At 41.1% G+C, this 22,415-nt stretch overlaps 1 protein-coding gene across 1 annotated transcript in view; it reads left to right on the top strand.

Moving 5' to 3' along the window:
- Positions 1 to 3,817: 3,817 nt before the first annotated feature.
- foxo3b (forkhead box O3b) overlaps positions 3,818 to 22,415 on the top strand; it is a 40,366-nt gene continuing 21,768 nt past the window's right edge. The window contains exons 1-2 of the mRNA XM_014993913.2: positions 3,818 to 4,142; positions 4,397 to 5,125. Coding sequence (XP_014849399.2) covers positions 4,568 to 5,125 — 558 coding nt within the window. The 5' untranslated portion in view covers positions 3,818 to 4,142; positions 4,397 to 4,567. The remainder of the gene's footprint in view (positions 4,143 to 4,396; positions 5,126 to 22,415) is intronic.

The raw sequence follows: 22,415 nt of genomic DNA, 5'->3' as shown, positions 1-22,415 counted from the left end.
GACGTATTCCCTGTGTTTTGTTTTGTTTTGAATGATTTGTGGCCATCTGGTACAGTAGTTGTTTTCAGTGTATCCCTTTTTTGCCTGTAGGTGGCAGCAGAGATCAAGAATTTCCTCAGGTGTTATTATTGTCCATCCAGAGATGAGGTCATCCTAGAGCAGCACTCCAGCCTGGCCCTGCGAGCTTTGATAGCATCTACTCGATCTAGACTAAGAGCCTTATGTAAGAACAGATCAAGCCGGCCAACCAGCCAGAGTCATGGAACAAACACCAACATACCAGACAGTATCTGTGATCTCACTAGATTTAAGCGACGATGCGGATGTGAAAAGATACAAGCCTCTTTAAAGGATACAAGCCTCTGCACCATACCTTTCAGTTAAAGGAAAATCCATTACGTCCTATATGCCAAGGACCCCTTTTATCCAATTGGTGCATTACGTTGGTCAGAGGGGAGATGGATGCCGTTCATCGTCATTGTCTTAAATGGATTATCCTCTCTGGTTTACAAGACTGTTCATAGTCTCAATCCACACATCTCAGCAGGAAAATACCACCTTGTCCTATTACCTAAACCACACACTATACTGATGTGAGTCATTGCCTTGACGGCTGTTCTGTCAGGTTTGTGTTGGATTGTCTCTTCTTTGAGTGTCTTTGGACTGGAAGAGGTTTTAATTTAATTTTCATTGGATTGTTTTGTTTTTTCATCCAATATAATCAGATTCCTTTGATTTATCTGGAGCTGCAGCACCTTGCTTCAGTATTCATGCATTAAGAATGCAAAGTAATATGTACTTTAAGTAAACATCTCGTGCATTTGTATTCAACCCCTTTTTTTACGCAGAAAGCCCTGATTAAAGTCAGTTGCAACAAATTGCCTTGAAAAGTTTAATCTCTATAAATCCAGCTGTTCTGTGGAAGATTATAAGAGAACATTAGTGAACAAATAGCATTCTGAAAAAACTCAAAGTTCAGTCCAGTACGTGAAAGTGGAAGCATAATCCATAAAGACACTTACTTACAGAGGCTCGTGGTACCCTGGAGGAGCTGCAGAGATTTACTGCTGCTCAGGTGGGCGAATTTAATAAGACAACTAGATGTGTTCTTCACAATCAAAGAAAGAAATAAAAATCTAGGGTTTCACCCTGAAAACATCATCTCCATGGTAAAACATGGAGATGGCAGCATCATGCTGTGGGGAAGCTTTTCTTCTGCAGGAAAAAATAAGTTGGATAGGGATAAAGAAAATAGACATTTACCGCACAGCTTTAGCTCACCTGAGAGTTTGTAAAAGTACACGTGGGAAACATTTGTCAGTGTTTAATTCCGTTCCTTCGCGCATGCAGACACAAACCAGCACTCAAACATTTTAACATATCAGTGCTCAGTTGCTCTGCAGAAGCCTGACACCCGTGTCAGCTTTCCTCCTTGATGTGAACAAGGACCGTCTCCCAACATCTCTGCATGGAGTAGTTCCTATACATTAAGAGTCATGACTCTTCACCAATGCACCAACATGTTGAGTGATAATGAAAAACAGTAGCGGTGTGAAACCATATTTTCAATGTTTTTCATTAAGCTATTTTTGAAATTGCTAATATACAGGCGACGATAATCTGAGAAAGGAAGAGAACTAATATAATGAATATTATGCAAGATTTGTCAGAATAATCGTGATCAGCAGCGCATTCCTGCACAAGAGCGGCGAGAACGCGCACCGTGCACAGCACTCAAGCAGGAGACAAAGAGGATGACGGAGGATGTTATGATTCAGTCAAGGTAGAGAAAAAGAGGTGGGGGGGGGGAAGGAGTCAGGAGAAGAATTGGCCATCAACTTACCCATCCTGATTTTTCCTCTTTATTTCGGGTTAATAACTGGGGTGACGTAATTATTTTTGGACTCCAGTAGGGGGCGTGGTCAGATCATCGTGACAGGCATGATTGACAGCGCGGATCTCTCATTAAAGGCAACATGCACGAAATCTTGAGCACATATAGTCTTGAATGTTTGTCCAGAGAATTTTTTTTATATTATTCTTTTTACAAATAAACTAAAAACCGTGGTGTGCATTTGCATTTAGTGCTCTCTACTTTGACAGCACTAAATATTAACCAGTCTAATCAACTAGCTTAAGATGTCGTCTATAAATAAAAGATTTGACACTACTTGCATGTAATTTTGTCTCAGATTGAACACAGCTAACATTTCAGAGGGTATTTTGGAGAACAATAGTGAACAACCAGCATCATGAAGGTCAAATAACATGGGAGATAAATCGGGGGGAGCTGTTGAAACATTTAGGTTATCAAACAGTATTCCAAGCTTTGAATATCTCACAAAGCACCATTTAGTACATCATCTGAGAATTGAATAAAGCCCAACCACAAATCTACAAAGTATAAATGGCAAGCTGGGCAGAGAGAGCAGCAATCTGTGGCTTATGCTTACTCTGGAGGAGCTGCAGTGATGGAACTTCTTCCGAAGACATCTATCATTCAAAGATCTGGCAAGAGGAGTGAGTGCCATTGTTAAAGGAAAGCCATAGGAAATCAATCCGAGCTGTGGGTAGGAGAACAAATTGAACTTTGTTGCCTACCTGCAAAACTCAAAGAGCTGCTGAAAATTAAGAGTGCTCAGTACAATCCTGCTTTTCTTCACTGACCACAGTGACCCAGTCAGAGTCAATGGAAAGAAATATGGAGCTAAATACAAATAAGCCCTAGAAGGAAAACCTGCTGGAGGCTGTAAAAAGTGTGAGACTAGGGCAGGGGTTGAACTTCCAACAGAACAATGAAAATAAACATCCAGTCAGAACTTTAATGAAAGGGTGTGGATCAAAATCTATGCATGACTTATGCCTCTATTGTCTTCTGCCAATTTTAAGGTTGTATTCAGCAGAGCGTTTCCACCACCAGTTGCTCTCTCGCTGCAGGCCGGGTAAAACCCAAACGCCTAAAGTGACGTCATGTGACGATGAACCTGATGCACTAGTATGTCTCATGTTTGCCGTAAGCAGTGACATTTTTCTGTCCTCCAGTCAGTGGACTGTGTTGTGTGACGCCAGTCCCTCCACCTTAACCATACCATTGACCTAAGGATCTACAACTGAAGGAGGTCCAGGTATAAGTTGGGTGTATGGACCACTTTCACAATGGAAACAGACAACGTAGTGTACCGAACCGCACCGACCCGTGCTCAGAGGAAATAAGGCTTTAGAGTTCCACAATCAAAGTGCAGATTTTAATTCGATTAAGGTTCTTTGGGAAAACTTCAAAAAATGTGTTCACTGAAGTTATCCATCCAATCTTACTAATAAAAAAAGTCTCCCTAATATCATAAGCAACCAGGTGTGCCAATTCTCCATTGTCTGCATGTGAATATGAGAAGCAAAAAACATGTTCAAGGGCTAATGGAAAAGTGAGTTATATATCTGTTCTCTGTGCACCCCTTTCTGATTTCTGATGTCACCCTGGGCAACTGCCCTTATGGGTTTATATATATATATATATATATAATATATAATATATAATATATATATATATATATATTATAAAAAAAATCTGAACAGCATTTATTATTAGAATAAGATAGTATCAGTGATCATTTCGGAATTACACAGGACCATCCCATCACTTTAGCTATCTCTAAAAACAGCTTGGGCAGGATTTTATTTCTTCTTCGTATTCCGCGGCTGTTGTGACTCCGTTTCTGTCTGAACATATCTCCAACATGTCAGGACGTATTCCAGCGCTCCACCTGCGCGCAGAGTGCTGCTCAGCAGGGCTGTAATGTCTCTTTAAAAGGCCGATCCCCCATGCGCAAGATCCAGGGGGCTGGTCCTTGATCGACTTGCATGCGTGTGTGTGAGCGTATGTAAAAGTGTGTCTGCGTGTGCGTGTGTGTGTGCGTGTGTGTGTATGTGTGTAAGGCTGCGTGAAGAGCAAATCGAGATACAGTAGTAACCCAGAGTGAGGTGGCAGTCTTAGTCCACATCGACTTGTCCATGCACACATCTTTATCTGAGTCCATATCTGTTCGGAGTGGACGAGAAGCGGTTCGGCATGGCTTCAGAACGTGGCTGTGGACAATCTGGGATCTGATCGGGTCTGTTCTTTGTGTGGAGAGTGGCTGCGCAAGGTAATTCATGTAAGGTGTTTGAAGGGGGATTATTACCCAGAATATATGTCTGCACTTGATCGCTTGTAGGTCGATTCAGAAATAGCGGCGGTCTTGGAAGACTTGCAGCAGTAAATTTGTCGGGGATCTGACAACATTTAAACCCTGTTGGTTATTTCTAAAAGGGCGTTTATTTGTTGATCAGAATCTTTAGAAGTTTTTTTTTTTTTCGATCTGACCACTAATCTGAGTCTGTTTCTTCATACCTTCAACAGGCGTTCATTTCTGAGTGTATTTCTGCTCTGCTGGGACTTCGCTGGGGTTGAATAGCAACAAAGGACGGGAGCGCGCATTCATGGGACGCGACTTTGACAGCTCTCCGTCTGTTCTCGTATAACTTTATCAGCAGTCAGCAAGGGGCCAGATTGTGTCTGGAGCTGGAGATAATGGACGAGGCTCCGCTCCCCGACACGCTCCCGGACTTGGACGTGGTCATTGACCCGGACTTTGAGCCCCAGAAGCGGCCCCGGTCTTGCACCTGGCCGCTACCGCGACCGGACTCCAGCGCGGTGAAACCGGAGAGCACCGAGGCGGATATCATACCCGAGGAGGAGGATGACGAGGAGGACAGCGCAACCCCCACGGCAATCACTGTCAATGGCTCCGCTGCGGCGACGGAGGACCAGAGCAGTAACAGCCCCGTTACCGACAGTGCGTTCCCCTCCCCCGGCCACGACAGCGGAGGCTCCCCGCTCTCCACGCACTCACCGACGCCCACCTCCGGTGCCCTGACTCCGAGCGGCTTGGCTGCAGCGCAGACCCCGAGGAAGGCATCATCCCGTCGCAACGCCTGGGGGAACCTCTCCTACGCCGACCTGATCACCAAAGCCATCGAGAGCTCACCAGAGAAGAGACTGACCCTGTCCCAGATCTATGACTGGATGGTGAGATCCATCCCTTACTTTAAGGACAAAGGCGACAGCAACAGTTCTGCAGGATGGAAGGTAAGAGCCATTCCTGCGCCCACCCGGTACCCCTCCTTCCTCCATCAAAACAAAAACAAAAAGCATGTGGTTTGTTGTGAACCCACTGATGTGCTGACGCACAAGCAGGCAGTCATACGCATCCAATTATGCCATCCCAGTTCAGGTTTTACGAGCGTGTATTTGAAACGTATGTCACTCATTTGCAACTATCAATTACCTCAACTAATATCCCTATCAAATCCTCCATATTCTGATATTTGCCCTTTAGGTGCATCCAAATGAATTACAGTGGCACAGAGAACGTCAATTACTTAGTAATTCATTCGAAATGTCAGGCATTTATTAACTGTGATGATTATAGTTTATAGAGAATTATATTTTTTTTAAATAGAAAAGCAGATAGCATAAGATGAGTAAAAATTGATGCCATGGTCATAAAATCTGCTATTGGCACTTTATCAGTGTGGACAGGCTTCAAGACCTGCTGGAAAATGAAATTAGCTTCACCTTACAGGTTGAAGCGCCCTATCATTTTCTGATAAACAGATGCACATAATTTGCTTAGCATTTCAGTCAAGACTGGTTACAGCGATGCCCCCTTAGCAGTTTTTCCTTCCACTCAACCTTCCACTTATATGTATAGCTGCAGGACTCTGTGTCCCACCAACTTCTTAAGCAATGACCTATTGTGCCTAAACCTCAATGTGGCAAGTGTTAGTGACTGTCTGCTGGGCATCTGTCAAGTCAGCAGTTTGACACATGATTGTTTAGACCATAACATGATCATAATATTACGTTTCTTTACTCATGTTCCTTTTCATTGGCCAAACATGATATTTATGTTTTCTGAGCAGCAGCATTTTTGGTTTTCATAAGCTGAAATAACCAAATAAACACTAGAAGTATTCACTCAGTGTGAAGTAATATTTAAATATTCTGTGTATTTTAGTATTTATAGTGAATTACTAAAATAAAATCCTTTTTTTTTTGTTCATATTACTTTTTTTTTTTTAGACGAACCCATACCAATTGTACAAACATATCTTCATTTTATATGTGGCTTGTGTGACAATTCTAGTTTTCTTCACTCTAAAAACTGCCAAATATGATTATGGTTTGCACTGACTCTGATAATACATCATTATCAAACAAAAAAAAATCACAAATCAAGAAGGAAAATTGAGGCAGAACTACATAAATATTTAAGTTAGAATCACTAATGACCCCTAAATGCAAAATACTTATTTCATAATGCAGATAACTTGCCCCAAAATCAAGAGACATTTAAAATAAAAATTTGCAAAATGTCCCTTTTAATCTTTCAGACGCCTTCTGTGATTTCATAACAGACTTTTACAACGTCTGATTTTACTTTAAGTGCTACAACTGGAGCGAACAAATGTCATAACCGGTTTGTCTGGAAACACGGTGGCCTATTTTGAGTGTTGCAATCTGGTTTTAAGATGCTCGCAGAATGATACAGTTACATAAGTTTGCTCCTGAGCAGCAGCTAATCTATTAATGGTCCAAGAAAGCCGACTGTAAACAAAATGATTTAGCGGGAAAAGCTGCGTGGAAAAAATGTGAACTCTGAAAGCCCCTTTTCTTTATATGTGGTTCAGCATGGGGATTATTTAACTATTTTTGTTGGAGACACCTTCTGGCTCTGTTGTTTATGTTATAAAAATTAACTTTCCACCACGTATCTGTAAGGACACCAGCTTTGGTCGGTTTCCCGTTTGTTATGTAAACCTTGGCAGGGACCTATCAGTGTCTTAAACCAGGTAGGTGACAGCCAAGCTTGCTGATACCAGCATGAGGGAATTACATAACCACAGGTTGGCCCTGGGGGTTAGGTTAAAGGACTTGATCTGGTCAGCAACAACGTTTGGACCTGCAAATAAAATTGAGGTACAGGCACAAAAGACCGGAGAGCTGAGATTAACACCCATCAGAAGTCGAAAGTGTCGCCCCATGGTGTTATGGGGGCTCTTCAGCCATATTTTTCAGGGCTTCTCAGGTTTTGGTTATGTGATATGCTCCAGTAAGAAGCAAAGGAGGTTATGGGTGTAGCCCCCACCTCCATCTCAAGGCCGGGTTCACTGTCAACATTCAAGCTTGTTACTCCAGGAATTTGGGGCATGAAGGCCAAGCTGTCAGTGGTATAGTGTTACTCGTGGCCTGTCTGTAAATCATAGCTGGAGATCGCAGCTTGAGAACGCTTCTTGGACTCTTTTCAGGATAGGCTCTCTCCAACCTAGAGCAAAAAATGAAATACGAAAAGTAAAGACAGACTTCAAAGCTTTAATTTCATTTTTCGTGACCCCGGAGTCTCACCTTTGCGGAGACCCAGGGTCTGAACGCCTACAGTTTCACACAGTCAGGGCACCTTTGTTGAAGAGATTTGCTGAACAAATCCTGGTAATCCCCCTGGGTTCTCTGCTGCAGGATCACAGCCACGTCATCCTCCTTCATATCAGTCAGCTAGTCATCAGCTCAGAAGGAAGTAGGTTAAGACTGCCAGCCATAAGACTTTTATCACCTAACATGGATATGTTTCAAATAGATTTGGTCACTCCCATATTGTCACACAACAGGGAACAAAGTGTGCAGAGCAACACGAGCACCGCATATGTTTTAATGTCATAATGAGCTTTTCCAGTTTTCATTCTTGCTGTTGTTCTTGTTTGGGGGATTTGTCTTTCAACAGGTGAGAAGTCTGGTGGTAGGTGGTTCATGTGTCTTATCTGCAAGCAAAACGGTTAAAATTGATCGGACTATATGTCTGATCTGAAAACAGGGTTCCAAAACGATACGGAAAAATCTGGAATTTCACTTAAATTCAAAGAAGAAAAACAAACTTAAATATAGAAAATATTTGTATTTTCAGACTTTATTCCTTGTGATTTAAAAGTTCCGTCCGTCCATTATCCATCCATCCAATGTGGAACTATCCTTTTGTATTTATTCTCAAAAAATAGGCAAATTAATGGAACAATGTCAAAAAGTCACTGAAAAAAGTCCCTGTAGAGCCATGAGTTTTGATCCGCTAAACTGTTTTATTGGAGAAGCTGAAGAATCCTTTACAGGCTGCACAATAAACTAACACATAAAGCACTGACTGCTTTCATAGAAAGAGATTAGGTGCACCTGTCTGGATGCGTGTGCAGCGGTTGGTGTATTCGTTCATGTGGGAGCGTAGGATTCCTCTTGACTGCAGCAGACCTCGTGCTTTAGTGTTACTTAATCCTGCTCTAACAGGCTCTCTGTGGCCAACCACTGCTGGCCAAGACCTGGTCATGTCATACTTAAGGCAAACAGTTTTCAACACAAGTGGTACAAACTGTACAGTTTTGTGTGCGTGCATGGGTGTGTGTGTGTTTGTTTGTATGTGAGTTTAACCCTGGATTACAGTCAATATGTTCACGCTCAGGCATGCTCATTCTGTTTATAGCTCTTCTGTCTGGTCATGTTCGGTCTTATCACCAAGTTCATGATTGTTAAAGTCTGGCAGGGTCTGAAAATAGTTGTGCTCCTAAGAGTTTCCATTAGATTGCAGATATCGCTACGAACCTTTAGACTGGAAAAGGTAGATTTTTTTTTTTTGCTGCAACTGTAAAAAAAACAAAAAACAACATACTCTTGGCACTCTTGCCGCCTTCTGCCTGTTTATGAAGGAGTATGAAAATAAGATTCAGCAGAATATCAACATCAGATACCATGCTGAAATTCTCTTTTCTTTTTTGTTATACAGAAATTATAGCAAAAGGGAAAAATTTGTAAATTTTATTTAACTGAAATGATCCATTTGTAATCCACAGTGCCATGCATGGTTGGTAGAGAATGGGACTTAAATTTAATGATCAAAATGAGATGACCGTTTAGTGAGAAAATTCCTTTAGTACTAAAAAATAAAAAAATAAAAAATTCCCAAAAAGATTAGCTAGGGGACAGAGAAAAGGGAAAGTGGGGGTTGTCTATATGCATTTTCAGGTGTGCATGCCGAATGCAATCAGAAACCCTTCCATATCTGGCCCAGAGCCAAGTTGGAGGAGCTCAACCAAAAAGGCAATAAAAACGTGGAGAGAAAGGAGCCAAAGAGGGGAGGGTAGGTGGTGCATGAAGACTGTAAAAGGAGGAGACTGAAGGAGGGGGATGAGAAGTGAAGGGCAGGGTGGAGGGATTTGGGGTAAATTAACAAGCTCTGCTCCAAATTGGTGTCTTACAACCTCCCTCTGGCTGCGATTCCCAGCGGAGGAGTTTTTCAGGGGGCGATGATTTGTAGGAGCCCACCTGCTCCAGGCGGGTTCTGTTCCAGTTCTATTTTAAGCCAAAGGTTTGTTTTTCTTCTTGTGTAGGAGAGAAACTTTGTTCTAGTGAGATTTACAGGTGGATATTACTTCTGTAGTCCAAAACGACATCGGAACGACGTTACTCTCTAAGTGTTTACTGGGTGCTTTGCATTGGAATAAAAAGTGTTGCTTTAACTTAGTTTGACGTTTCGAACTCCGTGTCAGGTAATAGTTGGCGTTGTAAATTTCAGCAGCTGTTCCAAGAGCAACAGTTCAACGAATGCTCACAGATAAAAGTCGTCTAAAACATGTCCAGTGTGAATGATAGTGATACATACGCGCAGCAGAGTTGCATTATTTTTATTTGCCCCTCTTTAAATGAAATGTGTTTTTGTTCTTCTGAGAAAAAAAAAAAAAACGATTGTCAAAGCTTGACACGGAAAGAAGAAAGAAAAACATAAATATCCTGTATTTTCTTTTCTTTTTTTTTTGACATCTCTGACACCCACATCACCCTGTGCACGATCTGTTCTCCTCACAGACGCTCCTTAATTATTCAGCGCTTTCGGGATGAATTCAGATCACTGTATTAATGTTTAAGAGCTCGTTTCTTGACTGAAGGCGTACCCTCACTCACCCTCGCTGAGTCCGTCTCTCCTTCGTTTTCACCACGGTGTTGTTTTTCTCTGTTTCTCTCACGCCATCCCTCGTTATTTTCCTGCCAGCTCCCTCATTTGTCTGGATGTAAAACACTGTTGTGGGCTAAAAACAGGCTGTCTTAAACTCCCTTTTTCTGGGCTCTAATGAAAGATGATAAATCTCGGGCTTTTTTGACTCATTGTAGAGACTGAGGACTAAGGAGTATCTCTTAAATGCTTCTCCTTGCACACATCACTGCACTATTTTTTTTTGGAGGCTTACTTAATGCTTTGAAATAAATTAAATAGTCTCCAGAAATTGACTTTGCTTCAGTGGTGTGGTTGCAGATAGGACTTACTGTATAATGTGTTTCCTGTGGAGGTCTGTGTGCACGTCTCATCCGTGATAACATCAAAACACAAACATTTGTGTCAAATTCACTGATTGCATCTTGCGCCAACAATGGGGGTTGCTTTTTATTTAGAAGTTGCTTTGCATGCATTGGCTGGAAAAGTGGCAGAGTAAAATCACACAAATATGGATAAGTCAGGACCTTTTGAAGAAAAAACTTTTGCAGGTTTTACGCATAGTTTCTTAAATCATAATGACATAATTTTACAGGGTGATCTCTGACTTACTTACTGCTGCAGTTTGATGAATAATCCTGTTTCTGTGGTTTTTCCACAACCTGTTGAATCACCATATTTTTCATGGTGCTATCAAAGCACCGTCAGCATGTTTGTGCATCGTCCGATTACACCCATCTCTTCCAACTGTTGCTGCGTGGACGGGTTGTTCCACTCAGATAACTGAGGCATAGTACACAACTGAAGCTGCAAAACTTTTATCAGGAGGTGAAGCCAAATGAGTTTCAACAAAAAATAGGCTGAAGGGAACGAGCGTACGGTATATATTTAACATGTTGCGAAAATGAGAGCTGCGGTTTGCCTGTGGCTTAGTGACCGGGATTAGATGTCCTGTTGTTTCCTTGAAAGCATGGCTTGCATTCCTTTCTGCTCCAAGCTTGCTGTGGAGGTGACCCTAAACTTTGACCTTCCTAGAAAAAAAAAGATAGATAAATGCTTTAACAAAGCCAATAATTTAGGATGAGAAGTAACTCTTGCTAAACGGAGACCCACGCTGTAGACATATTGCTTAAGTCTGTGTGACTGTTGTCGTAAATTAAAATGAAACCAGTAATTACACATCTCCTGCAAAGCAAAGTTTGCTCAGTTAAAATAGAATGACTTGGAGTAAGTTTTAACCCTTAGGGGTTCCTTCGATTTCTGTTTGGCCATTAAAAAACACTCTCATAAAGTCATCAAGACATTATGAGACTTTATTTTTCCAGGTTCTCTTTAAGAATGTAATTTGTGCCTGCAGACCTCACAGTTGTTGAATATCTTTGAATTTTAACCACTTGTTGAAGCCTTTGTTTTTTAATAGAAAAAAAAAGCAACACAACAAGTTGAAATATTTTTAAAAGGATTTTTGTCCTCAGGGAATAAGAAAAATATTCATTTTCAATATCCAGTATTCATACAGGCATTATTGGTGTAGATGGTGCAAAAGCTGCAGAAGGGAAAGATTACTCTGTTTTTTTAAAAAGGTTAAAAAGCTCAAGAAGAAATTAATTTAGAACCTGGCTAAGCTGTATGGCATTTTGCATGAGCAAATACATGCAAAGATAAAATTTTAAAAACGTATTCAACAATCAGGTTTTTAACTTGCGTAACATAAAAGGAAAATTCAATTGGACAGCAACAGAAAGACTATTTAATGACTTAAAAGATATGTAGATGAGTCCGTGCGTATATGCGGGTACCTGTGTAATCAGGATAAGTTTTTTTTTTTTTTTTTTTTTTGTCTGATAAGTCGTCGGCCAGGTTGGGGAATAGGCAGCGGTTTGGTCGGCAGCTGATAACGGAGTGACTTGCTTTGCGTACCCGGTCACACAGTTCAACCTGCACATACCTCCCATTCTGGCCCTGCTTCTCAGTTTCCCTGATAACCACATTGCTGAAGTGGGGCCCTGTGGCCTCTGCCTTCTCTTCTGTAGTCATCACCTCCAAAACAAGAGCCAATGCTCAGCTGTGTTTTTATGGGTTGCAGCAAGTTTAGTAGGTCATCATTTATTTGCCGTTCTGATCTTTGAACTGGCTCTGAGCTTTAATCTGTCCACTCCTTCAATCAGCCCTCGTGAGTCTGCAAAGGACATTCACTGCAACTGTCCCATTAAACATTTATTTGACTATGATTAAAGATTCCTGTCTGAAGAGAAATGGTAGTTAAAATAATGTGTTGCTCAGATGAAAAAGGAAATCGCTCTCATAACCTCTTTTGATGACGCTCTCACATTTACATCTGACATTAGTTGCTTTCTCTGCTGCGCTCGTCCCCTTCCCCCCACTTTCGGCCTCCACCTCCCTCTCAGTGCACTCATGCCCTCTCCTTCTCATTCAGAGTAGGTCCAGATTCATGACTCCAGATTAAAACCAGATTACATTAGATTAATCGTTTTGGAAGCAGCAGTTGCAGCTAAACTGAGCTAAATCCGTCTTTGTGTGTGCACATGTGTGTTTAAAAAAGTAAAAGGAATCATGTTACCAATGTGTGACTTGTACATATACTCACAATGGTGACGTTATTAGCGTATATTTTCATAACCACACAGAAATAGGACAGGTGCTTCCCGATCTGAGGCTTATTTCAATAAACAAACCTTTTTGTGGTGTGTTGTGTCTGTGTGTGAAAAGTGTTACTATAAAGTGCCTTTTACAAAAGTTACATTTAAAAAAAAAAATAAGGAAAAGAAAAAAGTCCCACTAATTGCTGGAATATCTAGTCTATAGTCTGCTGTTTGATAGCAATGCTTCTAGCAGACAATTTAAAACAGCTACTTCAATAACCTGATAGGGATGATGGTGTGGTGCTCCTTTAGTTTCCATAATATGCTTTCAACTATAAATATTTCCAAACAGCAGAATTAGTCCTTCCAGGAAGCAAAAGAAACACATATTTGCCCCGTATTAGCCCTTCACAGCTGACCAGTAGTTCCCAAAAACAAGTAGAGGCTTTGGGAACTCTACCTGTTCCCAAAAAAAGGTAGAGTGCACTTGAGTCTTTGAATTTGACCATGACAGCAACTTCAAAAGACTTGAAGAAAGTGTGACTCTTTGAAAGAAAACACATTTAAAGAAACATTGGCACACAACAGTATATAGTTTCAAAAGAGCAAAGAAAACAAGCAGTATGTTCGTCTTTAGTGTTATTATGTTAAGGAGTCAAACTAAATTATCTTGTGTTGCTCATTTATTTCCGCCTCATTATATTACTTTCCTTCTTACTTGCTTTCATATTTTTTTTAAGCATTAGTTAAAATGAATATCCATACATTTTCATCCACTTTGGATGTTTCGTAAACTCGAATCTGGGAGTGGGAACTCTCCAGCCACAGAATCGGCACTCCCAGATTTGCTAAGCAAAGACAGAGAGCCATCGAAAAGAAGCCATCCCGCCTGCCACCTGTTCAGCTCTCGGCGTTTCTGAGTGAACACACAGGATTCTCTTGTCTCTGTGAAATCCTATAGGTCAGAGTCTCACACATGCAAAGCGCATTGGTGTCTGGTCTGGATTTGCACAGCTTCAGATTCAGATGTGTTGCCGTCCTCACACACACTCTTGGGCTCCAGTGTCCCATGTCGTCCATGCATCATTAAAATATGAGAATTTTGTTTTTGTTTTGTTTTGTTTTTTTCTTCTGGGCTACAGATAAAAGTTCCCATTATGTTTCCCGACAGTGATTAGTCTCAGCATGGCTATATGCGCTTGAGCTTAAGATAAAAGTAAAGCCTTGAAGTCCAACTACCATCAACCTACCAGGACTAATCCCTCTCTTCATGAAGTCCCGGCGTAAGCCCATGACTACAGAGGTTTTTGTTTGTGTGTGTTTGTTTGTGAAGAGGCAAGTCACTGTGGGATGAAGGCAAACCATTGTTCGGCTGCTGGAGGGGGGTGGGGGGGTGGAAGAGGTTGTGTGCTCATGTGGTGATTGCGTCTGAATCTGTTAAAACATTTTTACACTTACACCGAAAGGAAAAATGTTCATGTTGTTTTGTTTTGTGTAATTTATAGTTTTATGAGCATGAAATGTCTTTTTTTTTGTCAACGCCTGGTTGCGTGTGAGGTTGACTGCGAGGGTAGAGGGAAACACACGCAATGGATAGAATTTCAATTAGAGTTTCACCCTCACCCCCCCACCTTCCAAGTCACTCTCTAAAAGCTGCAATCCATCTGTTTTGAGGCACTGCAAGTTAAAAATGGTGGTTGGTTTAGTCATGGTTATTTTCATATGGTTTCCTGCAGTTTCCATGTTTCACGTCTGATTTCTCTGAATTTATTGGGTAGATTATTTGTTTTACCGTCCCGTGCTCAGTCCCCAGTCAAACATGGATGTTTTATGTTTCCAGAAAACCTCAAACACTAACAGTCGCGGTGTTTTTTGTGCAGTCTCTCAAAATTCATAGCCTTCTGTTCTTTATCAGAGCAAACAACTGCACATGTGGAGGTTGGAGGGCGGCTGGTGGGATAAATCTGCACGCAGTTATACAGTGCCTTGCAAAACTCTACAAAACACTGCAACCACAAACTTGAATGCATTTTATTTGGGATTTGATGCAGTAGATCAACATAAAGTAAAACAAATTGAAAACCGAGTGTTCTGGGTATTTTCCACTTCACAATTATGCCCTGCTTTGTGTTGGTTTATCACATAATCTCCTAACGAGGTGCATTATAGTTTATGATTTAATCATGGTTTAAACAAAGAGCATTACATTTTAAGAAGTATGAGGACTGCACTGTTTTCTACTTTTAGATTTTGGCTGGCGCTTTAACCAGTTAGTCGCATCCCTTTCTTCTGCTGTAGTTTATTTGCATATTTGTTGAGAATTAGTTCCAGCCTCCGTTTATCTTGAGCACTTCCAGTAACTCCACTGGCTGCATTTTAATGAACAGCAACTGACATTCACATCACGGATTTAGCTTCAAAAGATAAACACTGGTGCACTGCTGCGACCATGCTCTGGTCTTTAACATTTAACATTTTGATGTGGAAATTTGGTACAGGGGCATTAAATACCTGGAACTGACTTTGCCAAACTTGGAAGCAAAGCCTCAGAAGCCTCGGCGTTGGTATTCATGTCATGTCTCTGCAGCCAAAAGCCAAATCAAAATGATGTCTGGCAAAGGCTCTTGCAGAATTCCTTTGCTTTTTTTATCTGAAATGACAAGTCACTGTCACTGTGACTCTGAGAAGCCTTCTTTCATCCATTGTTATCATTTATGAGGCCTAGGTAAACTTTTGTGTTTGTACACCTGGATTGTTTGATAAGGCATAGCAGACACACAGAACTTGCCTGTTAGAGATACGGGTCGATCTAATAAAAAGGCACCTACGTGCTGATGGTGCACAAACCCGACATGGCTGGTGGCCAAGTCATCTCTGACTGGCTTCATTTGTTTGGGAAATGGGTGGGAAGCTTGAGGGCTGACTGAATCATCTTGTAAAGGAATAAAAACTCTTTGAAGGCCCACCTTCAGCCTTAAAAGTGAAATTTGCGGAGTCAGTGAAATGGGATGCGGGAGTTGTGGGTAGGGATATATCTACATTTAGCTGACAGTGGGAAAGATCAGAACTCAGCAAATGGGCCGAGAAGCAAAGGTTCATGTGGGATCTTTGTGACTGACCTAATTGCAGTGAACCTCTTCCATCATAAAGGTTCTGCTCAGCTGAAAGAGTGTTGCATTTGATGCAGAACTCCTAAGATAGTGATGGTACAATGAAGATATAAGATTTAATTACAAGGCCAGGCAGCACACAGAGCTTTGCCAAGGTCATTGTCCTTGAGTTGTTTGAAAGCTTGAGTTGGGTCATAAACCTGATCATAAATGAGATAATGTAATGTACACCCTGTACTTTCAATGTAGATTTCTGTGAATTCCTGCTCATGTTTGTGTTTACGTGCATACCTCCTGATTCCTACATTTTTTTTCAGCCGACGATTCCAGATAAGCAACATCTGTAGGAACTTCATTGTGTTTAAGAACGTCAATAGTTGGGATGGACTGGTAGGAGACTAAAACATGATGGCTATCTTTGTTTTGGCCAAAACATTGAAAACTGTCATCAGCTTTGAAGCTAACATTTTTAAACCTTCATATACCTTATGCCTGCTCAGAATGTTATACTCTTGTGATGCTCCTTTTTTTTTCTCTCGCCATCTGATTTTGGTATCTAGGCAGGAGTAATATTCAGGCCTACAAGTTTCATTGCTTATGGGGGCATGAAATTGCTCCAAAGCCCTAAGCAACAACGGACACTGCTCTCTATTCAAACACGTTGCTTTCTCTCTGTTTAACACATTCCCGCAGCACAATATTATATGGGTTTTTTTTTTTTAGAGCAACATTTGCTGTCCTTACCTTTTGCCGATGTATCGCTAAGGCCTTGAGTTGACTGCATAGCTAGGAAAGCAAGGAACATTAATGAAAAACAGCGTTTGTAACTTATTATACACATGCAAACACATAAAACTCCATTGCAGGCGGTACCCATTCTGTTAGAAATTCACCGCTGCACTTTTCTAATTTCCATGTTCTGCCCCAAGCTGGTGAATGTGTAGGAGGCCTCATAAAGTGGGCTTTGTGCTCCATCTGAGTACACAACCACGTGAGTGCGTACTACTGTACGACGAGCAAACTGGCTGGGGGAATGCAGAGGAAAGCCCTTGCTTCAGCTGGGTTTTCACACACACACACACACACACGCACATGCACATGCACATGCACACGCACGCACACGCACCCACACACACTTTTTCTTTTTGTCAGAGGCTTCCAGCCACCAGGATGAGTTACACCAAAGAGAGCAAGAGTCGTGAAGAAGAAACTGGGCCCCTCGCCTTCTGCGTTACTCCTCCTCCATCTCCCTCATCTTGTTCTTTCATTCTTCTGGGGGATGGGTATGTACAGTGTCGGAGCTCGTGATCTGGCTCAAGTCGAGGGAGTTAAACTGTATGCGCAGACCCACCCTGTGAGACTGTTACTATCTGAAGGATGGTACACAGTTTGACAACGATCTGGATCTCTGATTTGGTTTCATTTGACGGTTGTAGGGTTTTACACTTTTTTAAATGTGTTGCTAAAGAAACAAGATACAACTAAACCAACTTTTGTTGGTCTCCTTCAACGCTTACAGTAAAGAGTTTTGTCAATATACACCAAGGCAGCTGTCATGAACCTCAGGAGTACACTAAATGTCTTTTGCCCTTGTGTTTTTAGGACCAGTCTGACTTGAAAATAACGACAGAATAGAAATGACGAAATCAATGAGTCCCACATTCTCCTCTTATTTGTCATCTTCATCTGTCTAAAACAAATAACATGTTTTATTGGAAGATGTCAAATAAGAGCAAATAAACTCAATAATGCTTCAACCATTCCACATTAAAGAGATATCTCTTAAATAGTTACAGGCCTGCAACATGTTACCAGCACTATTTAACTTTTATTTTGTCATTTACTAGAACTCCAGCTTTGTGCATCTTACAGCTGGTCCAAGAGGGGCTGAAACTACGGCAGACTTTTACCTCCTTAAAACAAGTTCATTTTCAGGAGCATCACATCAGACATGAACTCTGACTGCTTTACATGTTCCCTTCTCAGAATGTGTTTCACACAGAAAGATCATTGATGGTGCACCACCTCCTGCTTTCATTTCCTATGTAAATATTCACCGGAGTGTGTGTGAATCACCACCAAAGGCAACAACGATTTCAAAGTTTAGAAAACAATGTTTGCACATGACACTTTGATGCTTATAATATTGGAGTTGTTTAAAGACTATTTAAGTCAATTTGCCTTCGACTTCCATGTCTTTTTTTTTGGGGGGGGCGTGGGGGGGTTACATAAGCAGAAGTCTATTTTGGCCTCAGCCTCTCTTGGACGAGTGGTTAACATCGACCTCTACGAACAACTAGTCTGGATTTGCACTTGGGACTTATTTTTTTGCGCTTGACTATCAGAAATGATTGGTTTGACTTAAGTTACAAGTGAAATGTTTCAAGTCTAAAATGTTCTTTGAAAGTTCAACACCTTTGTGAAAATATTCTAATTATAATTCAGCAACTTTTCCTCTAAAACATCATGAGAAAACATTAAAGGAGAGGGAGGGACATAAATTAAATCTGACAGAAGGTATGAAACTAATAGTACTCTCATTATATCACAAGTGCACAGCAGACCTTTCTCCCCATATGCAGCAATCAGACAGTACAATTACTCAATTTCTACTTTCATAGTATAATACAAGTGCACTGTGGAGATTTTGTTTTATTTTAAATTTTTTGGGGAAAATACGTTGGTCAGAAATCCATTTTTAACTGAGCGCTTGAGTAAAAATGTGGATAATTATTTGCTAACTGGCTTCACTGTCCAGTTTAAAAAGGAACAAAGGCAAGAAACTATTTCCAAAGTGTTTTCTTCCTTTCTGCGAGCTGTAAAAAGCGTCGTCTCTGGAATATGGGTTAGTGTGCCTCACAGAGCCTCGCTGCGTCTTCCTACTTCCCCTTTCTTTTTTTTTTCTTTTTTTTACTCAGCTTTTCTGAGCTTTTATTTATTTTCTTGCTCATGGCACAGTTTTCCTTTTTATTTCTGCTGCTGCAGCAAAACAGTGTCACACAGACTACAATAATATGTAGAAGAAGAATAGAAATAGAAAGGGATTATCTAGTGTACATTGCAGAACCTTAAATGCTTACATAAGCCCATTTTAGTGCCTGGTGTCAGTTGGCTGCAGGTTGAACTTTCCATTTCGCTTGTTGCCAGGGATGCCCTCATCCTCCCTGTGGTGGCATCAAGCATTTAAAGTGTGTGTGCGTACCTTTGTTATCACTGTACTTCTGCAGACCGCGTTTAGGTATGTTCAGTGTGTCGACTGACTTTTATAGCATTAGATATCAACAGTAAATCTAGCACAGAGTATTCACAGATGTGCATTTAGGGAAATTACAGCTTAGAGAACAGATCTAATACAACTGAATTAATGTCATTAAGAGGGTTTGCCGATAATCTAATTGTAAGGTGAATAACTGCTGGAAAACTGGAAGTGCAGGTTCATAGACGAATGGTGTCTAACCCTTCGATTTTGCGAAACTGATTCTGTTTAGAAGGTCATTTTAGGGATTTGGTCTCAGGGGTGGATTGTAGCAAAGACAAATTTGGATCTTTAATCCTATCTTTAGCATTAAGCTGCATTAGCATTTATCTTTCCGAGTTGCAACACCACAAGATAGAGAGGGCCGGTCGGTTTTATTCGCTCAGCCTCATCGTCTCTTCCTCCGTCTCTTTCTTTTGCTCATTTTCAGCCTCTCATCTGTCAAGCTCAACCTTCCTCTTTCCGTCTCCTCGCTTGCTCTCCCTGCTGCTGTATGATCATTGAAAACTGTATGGAGACAGTAAGAGACCTCATAGAAGAGCGGCTGACGCCATTGGCTGGCTCGCACTCCACCCTCACTCACGATTGGCCGCAGGCCTCGACATAGGACTCAATCAGCTGGGTGGAAGTGTATGTAGGTCAGTGTGTAGCGATGTGAGCTGTCTTTCTCGCCGTTCCCCTCCTCCACTGACTTGGTTTTGGCGAACCGGCTGTTGTGTTAATTGGCCACGTTCCAAATTTCAAATCCAGACTTGAGGGCAGAAACAAGAGGCAGGGGGAGCTCAAAAACGAGAAGAGGGGAAGCTGAAGAAGCGACGAAAAGGAAGAGGGCATGGAAGGGGGAAGGGAATGGGTAAAAGATTTGTGCGCCTTGTTGCACTCAGCTTTGCAATGCTACAGTGCCTTTGTAAAACATAAACACAGTTAGAGATAAACTACCTGATAAATATGGAAGAACACATAAAAATTGCTTTGGTTTAAATAATGCAAGAGTTGGAATAAAAGGAAGCAATAAGCATCTGGGAGCATAACTGATAAAAAGCATAGTGTCGTGCAGATCTATGTATCATATTGCAACCATAAACTGAAAATGTTTTATTTGATTTTGTATAATAAACAAACACAAAGCATTGTATAAATGTGACGTCAAAGGAAAAGCATACATTTGTTTTAAACATAAATTCAGCCTCTGAGTCAATACTTTACAGAACTACGTTCCCCTGCAATTACAGCAAAGCGTCTTGAGGCGTATGCTGCTAGGTTTGCTTTATATATAGAATGAAACTTTTTTGCATTCTCTTCAGTCCAAGATAGCTCAAACTCAGTCAGATGGGTCTGTTTTGTACAAACCCCCACAGCAGCTCTGGCTTTTAGAGGTCATACTTTTGCTGCAATGTGAAATTCCACCCAAGTTTTGCCCCGAATTTAGCTCCAACTATCTTCAAAAAACAGTTTAAAAATAATTTCTTATGGCATTCTTCTTACCACTTTCCCACAGCTTCCATAAAACTACAATACAGGTGTGCATTGTTAATAGTTGGATGATAAAACCTAAATAAAATGCATTGAATGTTGTGGTTGTAATATGACAAAGTATCCTTTACCTTACAGTATACCTTACAAACCACAACAGATTTTCTTCTGTTTTATTATGGTGTATCAAAAATACCCATCTTTCGTTAAGCCTCACTGTCTGGCAGACCGCTTTGGATCCGACATGTTTAGTGATCTCATCTGTCATGTTGTGACTGCATGGGCACAGCGAAGCCATTCATATGCATGGCAGTCCTGCCACAGCTGCCTCACGTGTCCCATTCGAGCTTTTAAAGTTGAGTGCATTGCCCAAGGAGAAGACAGCCCGGCGTTTCTGTGCGCGGCTCGACCGGTGAATAATTCACGCTAACCCAGATTCTTCCACAGTGTTTATTCCACCCCCAAATACTCCCACAGAGGCCCAGCAATACACACACTTGTGCACCCACCATAAGTGGTGCTCCCTAGGCGTTGCCCACAGCAGACTAACCCAGACAAGCAGACTGTGAAAAGCAGACAAAATAAAGTCTACACTTCACTTTACTACTCCCTCTGCACCCCAGTCTGTCTGCATACTTCACATTAAAAGTGCCTTGCAGCGGTGTGTGTTCTCTGCAGCCCTCCCTCCTCTTGACTGCCTGTCTCGATCTAACCCATCTCACCCCTTTTCTAGATGAAATTATCTTTTTTAGGAACCCACTACAGAGTGCGCTAGAACCTGCTGCAGTTTGAACGCAGCTCAACCCACATCTTGTAAATCTTCTTGGGACGTTTGTGTCTTCTTCTCACTCTGCCCCGGCTTTGAACTTATTATACTGGATGCAAGCTACTCAAACTCATTCGCACACACACATACACAGAGATAGGGAATGACTGACTTTAGCCTGACTTTACCTCTCTTACTCATCGAGACGCTGACCCACTTAGAGCACAGTGGCACACCAGACGGGATTTTCAGTCTACGGCATTCTGGGGAAAAAAATAAGCTACAAACAATTGATTCTGCGTATACATAAACATATGGACTGGCTCACTCAGTAGTCACTATTAATGCAGATGTTGGAACAACGTTTGCTTTGATGGCTTCAAATAATCAGTATGTTTGTTCAGTGATGACAAAAAATGTCCTATTTACCAAATTTTCCCCTCATTTTCTTGACACCATTGATAATACCACACGGTTACATGTAATTCCTTTTGACTAAGTGCATTCCTGCACAAAGATCCATCCTTCCTGTCCTGTGCTTATCTAAGACAGGGTTGAGAATGAGGAAGGAAACCCAGGTATTATTCGCTCAAGTAACAAACCAACCCTCATATGCAAATTCAAGGCCAGAAGAGAAATGTTCCACTGCATGCTGAAAATCAAGTCTGGGAGACATAAATAGACACATATCATCTGCATAAAGACAAATATGAGACACAGAGTTTCTCAAATCAAATGTCAATCTCTCTACAAACATAGAAAAGATTAATTACATCCTCATTACTTTACATTCTGTAGGCTTATAAAACTCTGGCAGTCTTAGTTTATGTTAGCTTTCTTTGGCTAATATCAGTTATAGGAAACAGAGAAAACTTTTATGACACCCAATAATCCAGTATTGGTCTAGTAATACATTGATTCAGGTCTTTTTGAAAAATGCATTTGGCAATTAAACCATAAAATTGGTTAGCCATACCTTAGCATAGTTAGCTTGTCTTACCATGAAATATTGTTGATTTATTAAAAATGTTGCAGATTTTCAAACGGCTGCAGGAAATGTTTTTTGTCGTTTCTCCCTTCTTTGACACATATTTGGACATTCTGGTCTGTATTTGCAAAAAAAAAAAAAAAAAAAGTCCCAAA

This window comes from Poecilia mexicana, unplaced genomic scaffold (assembly GCF_051168715.1).
Source record: "Poecilia mexicana isolate PSO_F unplaced genomic scaffold, ASM5116871v1 scaffold_21, whole genome shotgun sequence".
Taxonomy (NCBI): Eukaryota; Metazoa; Chordata; class Actinopteri; order Cyprinodontiformes; family Poeciliidae; genus Poecilia; species Poecilia mexicana.
Note: the sequence above shows the minus strand (reverse complement) of the source record. Positions and strands in the feature narration are given on the sequence as shown.